At 39.0% G+C, this 13,144-nt stretch overlaps 1 protein-coding gene across 12 annotated transcripts in view; it reads left to right on the top strand.

The window, feature by feature from the left end:
- The window catches only part of CARMIL1 (capping protein regulator and myosin 1 linker 1), a 292,788-nt gene that overhangs the window by 193,558 nt on the left and 86,086 nt on the right, over positions 1 to 13,144 (top strand). For all 12 annotated transcript variants that reach the window (XM_037842684.1, XM_037842686.1, XM_037842691.1 and 9 more), the window contains 3 exons: positions 4,430 to 4,602; positions 5,958 to 6,026; positions 8,832 to 8,925. In XM_037842684.1, coding sequence (XP_037698612.1) covers positions 4,430 to 4,602; positions 5,958 to 6,026; positions 8,832 to 8,925 — 336 coding nt within the window. The remainder of the gene's footprint in view (positions 1 to 4,429; positions 4,603 to 5,957; positions 6,027 to 8,831; positions 8,926 to 13,144) is intronic.

Below are 13,144 nucleotides of genomic sequence, written 5' to 3'. Positions count from 1 at the left end.
ATTAAGATTGGAAAACATGCTCAAACATTGACAATAAGTATGGTTACTTGGTAGAACTATAACCAGACCCATTTTGCTGCTTTGTTGATATCTGAGTCTTGAAACCATTAATATCTTTATCCTGTCCCTGGTGGTCTTATGGTAGATGCACCTCTCACAGGGTAGTGTTTTGGAAGTCATTGTTTGGTGGGTAAGTGGGCAAAGATACACCCTGGCTGGGTGTGTGTTGGCGCACAGACCATCCAAACACATCCTGGGACTGCTAATCCCACAGGCCGCCATGGAACCCGATCCCGGATAACCCTAAGAGCTGCTTCCGGCATCTTACTCCTTGTAATGTTGGAGCCGCTTATGGAATAAACATGGAATTGCTTAGTGTGGCTGGGCCAATATAGACCACCCCAGGCAACCCAGAAGACATCCACATCCCTCAGGGGATCCGAATTCTGACTTGAGAGCCACAATGGTTCAAGTCCTGAAATCCTCATCCACTTTATTAATTCACTTACGGCTTAAATCAAGTATTGTAAATACAGATGCCCATGAGCCTAGGAAGGCAACATAAATAAGTAAAGTCAGCTGAGAATAAGTTAATTGGAAACTATATTAATTTTTTTCTTTCCCCAGATCCTACGCAGGCCAAACAAAACCTGCCTGCATATGCAGTGGCTTTCAATCTCTGACTTAATTGAACAGTGACTGGGCTGGTTTGGATTCACCCTTGACCTTATCTATGGAGGAATTTTATAGTTCACACAAATTTGTCTTTTTTTATTTTTTTAAATTAAGTGTGTTTTCTGATTGCAACTTATAAGAACAAACTAAGGGGGTGTTGGTCAAAATGTTGTAGTATAAGCTAATAGAAGCAGTTTGTTGTAGTGGTTAGGAACATGAAATCAGGAACCAGACCATTTGGGTTTGAATCCGAGTCCAACTTCTTTCTAACTATATGATCATGTTTGAATTACATAACCTCTCTGTGCCTCAGTTTCTTATTTGGGAAATGGCAATAATAATGGCACCTAGGTATTGGGTTACTGGGAGGCTTAAATGAATAAACACATGTAAAAAGTTTAAACAGTGGCTAAACATGGTAAATGTTCAGTAAATGTTAGCTTATTAATCCTAACTGGTTTTTATTTTTTGCATTTGTTCTTTATGATTATTTTAAGGTATCATTTCACTTTGTATACAAATAAAATGGATAAAAAGACAAAGTGTAGCCATACTTACACTAAGACATTTTTTGTTACATTTTATTGAGACACAGTCATCTACGATACATTCATCCACAGTGTACAATCACCTTTTCATAGTACCATCATATAGTTGTGCATTCATCACCACAATGTTTGAACATTTTCATTAGTCCAAAAAAAAAAGAAGTAAAAAGAAACACCCAAAACATTCCACCACCACCCCCTTCCCACCCTATTATTCATTTCATTTTTGTTCCCATTTTTCTACTCATCTGTCCATATACCAGATAAAGGGAGTGTGAGCCACAGGGTTTTCACAATCACATGGTCATACCTTGTAAGCTATATAGTTATACAGTCATCTTCAAGAATCAAGGCTACTGGGTTGCAGTTCATCAGTTCCTGATATTTCCTTCTAGCTATTCCAATACACTAAAAACTAAAAAGGGACAGCTATAAAAATATAACATAAGAATAACTTCCAGAATGACCTCTTGACTCCATTTGAAATCTCTCAGCCACTGAAACTTTATTTAGTTTCACTTCTCTTCCCCTTTTTGGTCAAGAAAGCTTTCTCAATCTCACAGTGCTGACTCCAGACTCATCCCCGGAAGTCATGTCCCATGTTGCCAGGGAGATTTACACCCCTGGGAGTCAGGTCCCACGTAGCGGGGAGGGCAGTGGGTTTACCTGCAGAGTTGGCTTAAGAGATTGGCCACATCTGAGCAATGAAAGAGGTTCTCTGGGTGTCACTCTTAGGTACAATTATAAGTATGTGTATCTCTTTTTGTAGTAACAAGAGAAGTTAAGATGTTTTTGTGTAGTGTTTTTATTTATGTCTTTCCACTGCTTCCCTAGGAAGAGAAGTGGCTGATATTCAGCATTACAACACAGTTTCTCCAAGTTTGACTCCAAAGGCTCATTTTATGCCGGAACCTTCACATCTCCTTTATCGGTGTCTTTTTTGCCAGCAGTTTCAAAATGAGACACTTCTTCACATGAGTACAACCCTTGTAATTCCCTTATAAAGTGGATAATTGAGTGTGATTGCTTTTTTTTTTTTTTTTTTTCCAAATTTTAAAACTTTATTTTAAGTTCTTTCAGACTTACAGGAAATACTTGACTTACAGGACATTTAAAAAATATTACAAATTCCATATAGATAATTCCAATATGCCCTTATCCCCAGATACCCAGATCCACAAATTGTAACACATTGCTCCATTTGCTGTATCATTCTTTCTATCTATCCATCCATCAATCCATTTTCTGAATACTAGAGTGTAGGTTGTATAAGCCATGCTTGTTGAACTTAATACTACCATGTACATTTCCTAATAACAAGAATTTTTACTTATCTAGCTATCTTAAGTGCAGTTATCAAGTTCAAAGAATTTAACATTGATACAAAGCTTGCAGTCTAGATTCCAATTTTTCAAGTGTCCCAATAATGTCCTTTTGAGCCTTTTCTTCTCCCTTGCTAGATCCCATCCAGAATCACCACCTGTAATTGTCACTCTTTTTTTTATTTATTAAGATGTTTTATTCACATACCATGCAATCATCCAAAGTATACAATCAATTGATCACACTGCCGTCATATGGTTGTTCATTCATCACCCTGATCTATTTTTTTAAACATTTTCCTTGTAACATAAAAAGTGATAATAAGAATTTAAAAAAATAGTGAAAAAAGAACACCCAAATTGTGTCCCTCCCCCACTCTATTTTTCCTTTAGTTTTTTGCTCCCATTTTTCTAGTCATCCATCCATACACCGGATAAAGGGAATGTGATCCACAAGGTTTTCAAAATCACACTGTCACCCCTTGTAAGCTACATTGTCATATAATCGTCTTCAAGAATCAAGGCCACTGGGTTGGAGTTTGATAGTTTTAGGTATTTACTTCTAACTATTCCAATACATTAAAACCTAAAAAGTGTTATTTATATAGTGCATAAGAATGTTCATCAGAGTGACTTCTCAACTCCATTTGAATTCTCTCAGCCACTGAAGCTTTATTTTGTTTCATTTTGCATCCCCTTTTTGGTCAAGAAGATGTTCTCAATCCCATGATGCTGGGTCCAGATTCATCCCCAGGAGTCATATCCTGCATTGCCAGGGAGATTTACACCCCTGGGAGTCAGGTCCCACGTAGGGGGGAGGGCAGTGAGTTCACCTGCCAAGATGGCTTAGCTAGAGAGAGAGGATCACATCTGAGCAACAAAGAGGCACTCGGAGAGACTCAGGCACAATTATAAGCAGGCCTAGCTTCTCCTTTGCAATAACAGGCTTCCTAAAGGCAAGTCCCTTGAAGAGGGTTCGGCACGTCAACCTGCCAATCCTCAGTGTTTGTGAGAGCATCAGCATGTCATTGTCTCTTTAGTTGCTTTTTTTTTTTTTTTAATTGTGGGACATGAATACAACGTAAACTTTCCATATCAGTCATTCCCAAGTATACTATTCAGTCAGATTAAGCACATTGACAGTATTGCAGTACCCTCACCACCTTGCATTACTAACACTTTCCCATCTCCCCACACAGAAACCCTACACCCATCATGCAATAACTCCCATTCACCCTGCCCACTGCCCTGGTCACCTGTTCACTATGAGCTTGCATATTATCCAATGTTTTCTTTGTAATTACCGTATAGCTTATATTTAGCATCCTAAATCTATAACAGTCACATTTGCTTTGGTACCAACTTCAGTAGTATACATAAACTATGTTCCTATATCCCTCTGTCTCCTCCAGCTTTATGTAGTTCTTGTCATAAATTATATGTTTATACATTATAAGTTCAAAACCACTGATTTATCATTACATTTTTAAAGATTTCTGTTTAAAAAAATTTTTGTTAGAGGACTCCTGGGTTTATAAAACAATCATGCATAAAATACAGGATTCCCCTATGGCACCCTGTTATCAACACCTTGCATTGGTGTGTGATACATTTGTTACAATTGATGAAAGGCTATTGTTATAATTGTACTATTAAATACATGTAGATCAAGGTTTAACTTAGCGTTCATGGCTTGTGTATTGCAATCCCATGGACTTTTTTAAAACATTTTATTCTATTACCATATAGACTACCTAACATTTCCCCTTTCAGCCACGTTCACATGTATATTTCAGTGCTGTTAATTGCATTCACAATGTTGTCTGCCAGCAATTGCTGCTTTGATAAGCCTGTTGTGAGTGCTGTGTGTTGTCCGCTCCACAGCCTCTGCAGTCGCTGTCCCTGGCAGACTCAAAACTCAAGGCTGAGGTCACTATCATCATCAACGCCCTGGGAAGCAACACCTCCCTGACCAAAGTGGACATCAGTGGAAACGGAATGGGGGACATGGGGGCGAAGATGCTCGCCAAAGCACTGCAGATCAACACCAAGCTCAGGTGGGCAGGGCAGATGCTGGGCTCTGAGGAATGGGTGCTAATTCGAAGGAAAGCCTTGGGAAAGCTTGTGAACAACAAGTACTGCAGAGCCAGCTCTGCCCAAGGGGTACTGGGCTCCTCATGAGGCCAGAAGAGGAGAGAATTTCAACTCTTCTGTCAAAATATCAGGGAGTGTGTTCCCTTGAGGGACCATAGTGGTCCCTTCAAACTGTTGTCTTATATTTCCATTGTGAAGTAAAACCTGACTGTCTTAGAACTGCTGCAATTCCCTATTTCACATCATTGTTGATGGCTGACCAGTGTGGGGATAAAGTCAGTATGAATCAGAGGAGGGTTTTGTAGCAGCACCAAATGAATAGAGCTGGGAAATGATGATACCAGGGGCTTCCCTGTTCTTGGCTGTGAGCCCAAGGTTTTATCTCCCCCTGTCAAGTATAAAGACTTAAAACTCAAGGGGTACATGAAAGAGGTCCAGTATTCAAAGGCATGCTCACACTGTCCAGCAGTCTGGTGAATGAAGAGTTAATTTGGATTGCCCCTTAAGGGTTCTTTCTTGATGTTTCCTTTGCTCTCTAACTTAAGAGTCAAAACCTTCTTTCTAAACTAAAGCCAAAACCACAGCAATTTCTTTGAAGGTCAGGATGTATGTAAAGAAGGTCATAGAGATCAGGAAGGGAATGCAATAGAAGTTGTGAGGCTGGGATCATCCAGACAAAAAAGACATTTTATGTGTCAGAGTGAATGGACAAATCCTGAAATGCTTCTGAAATGTAGTAATGCTAAAGGCAAAATAATATTTTTCTTCCAAGATAGATTTTATGTTTAAAAAATAAGCAAACCTCCTATTTATAGTAACTTAGGATTTGCCAGCAGAGCAAGCAAAATGCCACCAGTTCTTAGCATTTGCTAATTATGCCACGTCAGGGCAATGATGAAAACACGACAAAATGTGGCAAGATTCCCTCTAGTTTTTTTAGAATGTAAAATTTTCGGTAGAGCATCTTTTGGAAATAGCTCCAGCCTCAGGCATGAATGCTGGAATACTGTTGGGAAAATATCCAAGAAATTAGGTTTTAGGGTTTTCCTGATAGTAGAGCATTATGTAACTTAATGGTAGGGTAACGTGTCGTTGCTTTTAAGTTCAGTTTTTCCACCCAACTTGAGTGGCAAATGTGTCAAGACTATAATGTTGGAGGAAATACTTACCCTCATTTTGTTTGAAACAAAGATGGTCATTATTCTTTGCTCTCACGATACCATTGTACTGTTGCTTATAAGAGATTTCTATTCAGTGGACAAATCGTTTCCTCCACTCCTAAGTGTCTCTTCATTTATGCAATTTGGTTTTCAAACAGGACGGTGATATGGGACAAGAACAACATCACTGCACAAGGCTTTCAAGATATAGCAGTTGCTATGGAAAAGTAAGTTACTTAGAATTCCTTTCAGGAAAAACACAAAAGAACCCATGATCTCTGTGTTATCTGTAGAGTAATAGGAGCACCAATAAATTGGGAATCAGAAGATCTGGGTCCGAGTTTAGTCTATTGCTTACTAGTCCTGGGACCTTGGAAGACATTAAATTTCTCCTGGTTTGAGTTTCCTCATCTGACAAACGAGGGCGGAGATGCCTGATGTCCTTAGACACAGCGCTGTCATGAGGATTACATGATAGCAGTGGACAGAGACAATGTGGTAGTTCCCTTGTTTCCTCTTCTCTTATGGTTTCACAATCTGTTTCCACCGAGTCTTGCTTTTTTTGCCCATTATTGACAACTTCAGTTCCAGTGGTGAGAAGAAAGCTGAGGTTTAGAAAGTAAAAATGAAATTGAGAAATGGTAAACTCATGGCTAACTTGTATCATTTCTATAAAGGGCTTTCCTTATTATCTCAGTAAATAAAGTCTGCAATTATTATTTATTGTCAAGTTTACTTTCCATATGTTTTCGAAATGCCAGCAAGAGAAATGTGAACAAAAGATACTACGAGGCATGGGTGTTAAAAAAATACTAGAAATCTTTTATCTTTCTTAACTTTTCAATCCTCACATTAATATCATAAACATAGAAGTGATCAAAGCTGATTTACAGCGTTTAAAATGAGAGGTTGTGAAATAAGGGTGGGAAATAAGGGACCAATGGCATATAAGCTGTTTTCCCTGGGGAAAAGGAGGAAGTGCTCATTATCGTGTGTTTTCCCAGATTTCTCTCAATACACCAGGCCTCCAGCTCCCAAACCCAATCTGGTGTTTTAGACATAACTCAGGACCCAAAATTCTGTGCCCTCCATTCAGTCCCCAGTTCTGTCACCAATAAGCCTATGACCTTGGACAAAGTACTCTGTCTCTGATTAATTCTTCTTTCATACAATTGAACTAAATTATCTCTAAGTGCCTACCAGGTCTAAATCTCATGGTTCTGCTTTAGCCAGAAGGTCAAAGTTGTTAGCACCACAAGAGCACAAGGCTCAGCTCCTGAGTTCTTTCCCTGTTCTTACCCCAACCACAGCTAAGCCTGGGGAAGGCAGTTTGTACTATCCAGTAACCAAGGCTACCTCTTCCGGGAGCTTTCCAGGGCTGTAGAACCATCTGTGATTTTTCTTATTACACCACAAAGCTAATGCATCCAAACATTTACTTACAAATAGCTGCGTTTTGGTGCTAATAACAGAGATGTTGTAGACTGTCAGCCCAGACTACTACTTATGGGAAGCCCAGAGCATGCACATCCAGTGCCCAACATTTTCAGGTTGATGGTGAGACTCCCTAGATCATAGTCTGCTGCTTACACTTTGCATCAAGATACCACTGGTTCAAATACACTGTGCTGGTCTGTAGTATGATAAAAATTGGTTGAGGGAAAGGAAAGGCCTCAAAAGTTTAAAAAAGACATTTTGTCTCTCAGTTTCAATTGGCTGAGTCGTTTTAAGCGAAACAAAAGCAGTTTTGCTAAAACAAAGCTAAGATAAAAATTAAAACATATAGAAATAATAGCAGCTCTTTGGGTATTTTGCATTGAGCCACCCTAAAACCTGGATTGGATGAATATGTCTTTCCTTAGGTAAAATCCATCCAGATTACTGCTGTTATTAAGTTGATTGTTAGTTTTCTTCGTTGATACCTTATTTCAGGAATTAGTTGTCAATCTCCTCTCCCAGTAGAAGTCATGTAAATATCCTTGATACTCACATTTCAGCATTATTTGTTGTTTAAAGGCCTAAAACAAGCTAGCTGCCTGTGCGATTCTAGCACACCATGAGAACTCAACATTTACCAGCGAGTGGCCAAAAAGGTCATTCTTCTTGAGCACCATCTTGCAGCAATGGACAGGTGCATCTTGAGTGGGAGAGAGAAGAATTCCCTTATGTTAGAGTTTGTGGTAGGAAAGCAATTGGTGGGGGTCACGTGGGTATGTCCCTAGTTTTTAACAGGGTCAGGGCCAAAGGCTGTAGTCTAAATCCAGAGTTCAGTGTGTTTTCCTCTTGCAAAAGTGACTTACTCCGTACTCTTCTGTGTAATCAGCTGGTCTGCAGCAGTGAGGTAATAGACACAATATCCCATAGTTGCTTCATTTGGTTTCTAGAGGCTGATGGACTTGGGTATTATCTTGAATGCAAATGGAAAGAGCTTGAGAGGTCAGTGGTTTTTAGCCAGGCAGGAAGCAGCCCCTCAGTGGCTTTTTTAAGGACCATCCACTTGTCTTGAACTTGTTTATTTAAAGGAGCCCAGAGAACGAACAGATTATTGTGGAGCTAATGGCTTTGCTTTGCAAGTCAATGTTTCATTTTTTATTTTTGTTTTTTTCCTCTACCAGTTTGGGTCTGGCTATCTCACATAATTACTGTGTGACCCAGGTACTTTCAGATCTATTGGTTATCGGTTGCTGAAGCCCAAGAAATTTTATCCAGGCTTGGTTCTGCTACCTTTAGTCTGCCTTTTCAGTCCCAGTATGAAAATTCTGTCATGATGTAATTCAAAACCAAAAATAAACAACAAAACTATATCCTTCAAAGTCGTGTCAGTTTTGTGAGACAGCATGTGTCAGTGAGGCTGGCTGTGCTGTTGCATATGTGAGTATTAAAGAAGGCTGCTCTGCAATCCAGGGGCCTAGGATGGTCTGGTGATTTCGAATTTTCTAAGCTACTTTTGCAACTTTTATTTTTAAAAGAGTGCTGAATTAAGGTAATGGGTGCTTATTTTTTTAAAAAACCTTATTTTCTCCTTTTTCTAGAAATTACACATTGAGATTTATGCCAATTCCTATGTATGATGCTTCTCAAGCCCTAAAAACAAACCCTGAAAAAACAGAAGAGGCTCTGCAGAAGGTATTGAAGACTCCACAACTTAATTGCAATAAATTCATATTTGAATTGAATTGTGCTAATAATTCTGAACATATGAGCAGTACTTTGTATTTTACAAAGCTTTCTTCACATCTTGTATTCTCATGCTCACGACTAGCATAATGCATGACTGGGGGAGGAATAAAATATGGGAGACTAAAACTTGACATGAAAATTAAGTGGAATAAAAGAACATTCTTGCGACATCAACATGCCAGAGCTTTAGCATAGATAACTTCCTGATCGTCCTTTGGAGAATGTGTGGAACTGAATATCAACTTGCACAACCTCTATACCCTTCATTCTTTACTTGATATTAGCCAAAAGGCTGAGAGGCAATTATATTCTTCTTAAGGGATAGAATCTTATCTTCCTTCTTCATCAAGAAATTTAGGGTATTATTGAGATCTTCCTCCACAATCTTTGTCTGAAAATGTGTCTAAACACATAATCTTTCTTATGTCCCTTCTTACAAACTCAGAGGTTGATGGTTCCTTCTCTTTTCAAAGCCCAGCCATCCACCAGTGCCCTTGACCCCACCACCTCTGTCCTATTCTGGAAACTTGCCCAGTGAGTCATCCGTTCACTCTCCCATATCTTCATCCTTCTCTTTCTATGAATACCTTTCCCTCTATTCTGAAGACATGCTCAAACACTTCCCAACTGAAGATGCCTACTCCACTTTATAGTGATACTTTGGGAATCTTTGAAGTCTTTCGTCCCCCTTTGTTCTCTCTCCTCTGCAGGTATGACCCTTCATTCAGTCTCCCAAGCCTCACCTTCCTTTCCCATATCCTCCTTAGTCAATCAGTCACCAAGTCTACCGATAATATAGCATAAATCTCTTCATTAGCTTCCCCCACCCCTCTATTCCTATTATAGATGCCTTAGTTATAAGCTTCATCATCTCTCACCACAATTATTTCCACGTTCTCCCTAACCCAGCATCTACTCTTGCCTCCTCTTTTCTATTTTCAATACTGTAGTAGAATGTAGCCATCTTAGATGGTAAGTCTGAACAGACTAAAACCTCAATCCATCCCTCCCCAGTGGCATTTAGGTTAAAGGCCTAGTTTTCTTACCACAGAATGAAATTCTGTCCAGAGTCTATCTCCTGTCCACCTCTAACTATATCTCTTGCCATCCTTTACTGTTCATTTCGTTCCACCCAGAGATCTCTAAAAATGCAAATTCTTGGGTCCCAGAAATTCTGGAGGTAGGATTCTCCAATCTTTTTATAACAAGCCGTCTTGGTGAAAGTAAAGCCTGAGAACCACTACTTTAGTCTAGACCATACTTATACTTTCCCCATGACTAGAATGTGCCATGTGTGCCTGTTGAGATTGCAATCAAGCATCAGCTCATCCATGAAGCTTCTCATGATTTCCTTTCCCCCTGGGCAGAAGGTTTTCTCTGGATTTCTTGTACTTTTCTTTGTCACTGGCCTTGTGACTTTGTTTTAGGTTACCTGTCTCCATGTCTTTTTCTCCCAGTGAACAGTGGGTTCCTTGAAGGCAGAGCCTATGTATTTTTTTTTTTTTTTAATTTTTATTGTAGTAACAAATATACAACTTAAAATTTCCCATTTTAGCCATTTTTAAGTGTACAATTTAGTAGTATCAATTAAATTCACAATATTGCACTACCATCACCAATATCCATTACCCCACCTTTTTCATCACCCCAAACAAATTCTACACCCATTAACCAATAACTGTCTCTTCCTATCCCATGTCCCTGGCCCCTGGTAACCTATAATCTACTATTTGTCTCTTTGAAACTTGCTTGTATTTTTAATCCTTTTTATTACCAGCAGCTAGCATTATACCTGGCATGCATGCTTGGGAACCCCTTAGACATTTGTTGAATAAAAGAGAAGAAGATTTTGGGAGCAGCTGTGGTGTGTGAAAGAAATCACCCACAATTTGGATTCAGATGTTCTCTGGCTTCAAATCCAACTCTTCCAGCTTTGCAGTATTCAATAAGTTATTTTTTCTGTACTTCATTTCCTTCCTGTATAAAGTTGGAAAAATAAAACTATACCATAACTATGGTTAAGCTAACCCTTAGCATAGAGTTCTTGCTTGATAGCTGGCACCACTTTAAATGCTTTTCATAAATTAACACATTAAATGTTTAAAACAAAACCATGAAATAGGTTCTGTCATATTTTACAGATATAGAAACTGAAGAGCACTAAAGGTCACTTTAGGCATTTGCCTAAAGTGACTGTGAGGATGAAAGGAGGTAGTATATGTGAAAAGCAGTTTGTAAACTATAAAGCAGCATACAAATGTTAGATACCTTTATACTTTCCAAAAGGATGTTTGTCAGCTTACAACAAAAGACATATTTTAGAGAAACCAGACTTCAAGATTCAGAAACAGCAGGTAAAGAGCTTGGAAGTTTTCTCTCCATCCTCACAGCAAGAAAAAAGCTGAGCAAGTTGAAAATCAATGACTTTTCTAAGATTTATCAGATAATTGAGGTGACAGGACAAACCACACCCCCAAAACTGGAGAGAGAGGAAGATAAACAGACGCAAAGCCAAGATCAGCTTGCAAGGAGTAAAAGCCACTGAAGCCAGTAACTGGTATTAACACTTAAATGGTCATTGCTGAATTGCTGGAAGTTAGTGTGGACTAGCTTGAGAATTAAAAACTCCCGGGGCCCAGTCTCAGGAGCACCCCTGCATTTTCATGGATTTTACCTCCAAGAACCCTCACCAGGTTCTGATGGTAAAGACTGGAGAAATATCCTCACATGCTTCCAGCAGGGAGTGGAGAAAAGTAACCATTTTGAAAAACACCCAGGCCCAGAGCATTCTCCATTAACAGAGACGGGAAACTACTTTATCAGAGCCTTACCTGACCTGCAGTTAGACACTTCAGCCCCCTCTAGCCTTCTTGTATCATATGGGGAGGGGGCGGGGAGACAAACTCTTCTGATGGTCACAGCCTCATGACTCTGACCCATGGAAAACCTAAGATTTAGTTTTAGGATTATATAACACTTCCACTCCCCACACCTTGCCATATCAACAGGACTCCAGGATAAAACCAGTGGATTACAGCAGATGGAGCTACTAGACACACACTCTATTTACTGAGTTCTTAGGGGGAACCCAAAGAAAACAGGAGGAAACAACCACCACAAGGGAAGTACAGAGAGCTGAAGGCTCCTGCACCTATTGCTACAGAAAACTTTACAGCCTATCTCCCAGCCAAAATATCTAAGACCTCACATTAAAAGCCTGATCCCCTTACTTAGTTCTTGTTACTAGATAGACCATGTCCAGCTTTTAACAAAAAATTAAAAGGCATGCTAAAAAGAAAGAAAAAATATTCTGAAAGACAGAGCAAGTATCAGAATCAGACTCAGATATGAAACAGATTTTGGGACCATAAGATAGGAAATTTAAAATAACTGTGACTAATATGTGAAGAACTTTAGTGGAAAAAGTAGGCAATGTGCCAAAAGAGATGGGGAATTTAAACAGAGAGCTGGAAACTTTAAGAAAGAATTGAAAGGAAATGTTAGAAATAAAAATACTATAACAGAGATGAAGAATGCTTTTGATGGGCTCAGCAATAGACTGGATATAGCTGAGGAAAGAATCAGTAAGCCTGAAAATCAGTCAATAGAAACTTCTGAAACTGAAATGCAAAGACAAAAAAGAATGGGGAAAAAAAAAAAAAACAGAACATCGAAGAACTGTGGAACAATTACAAAAGATGTAACATACATGTGTTGGGAATACCAGAAGACAGAAAGGAGCAGAAAAAATATCTGAAGTTATAATAGTTGAAAATTTTACTAAATTAATAACAGACACCAAACCACAGATCCAGCCAGCATAGAGACCACCAAGGATAAATACCGAAAGAAAAAAAAACAAAACAAAACAGCTTAGGCATATCAAATGCAAACTGCAGAAGACCAAAGAGAAAGAAAAATCTTCAAAGAAGTCCAGGGGAGCAGCAGTGGAGGGTGGGGGGCACACCTCACCTATAGAGAAAGAAGAATAATTATATCAGACTTCTCATCAGAAACCATGCAAGCAAGAGGTACAGTGAAATATTTAAAGTGTTGAAAGAAAAACACTTATCACCAGCCTGTAATTCTGTATCCAGTGAAATTATCCTTTAAAAGTGAAGGAGAAATAAAGACTTTCTTGGCTCAGACAAACAAAAACTGAGGG

This window comes from Choloepus didactylus, chromosome 7 (genome assembly GCF_015220235.1).
Source record: "Choloepus didactylus isolate mChoDid1 chromosome 7, mChoDid1.pri, whole genome shotgun sequence".
Lineage (NCBI taxonomy): Eukaryota > Metazoa > Chordata > Mammalia > Pilosa > Megalonychidae > Choloepus > Choloepus didactylus.
This window is presented reverse-complemented; position numbering and strand designations above follow the sequence as displayed.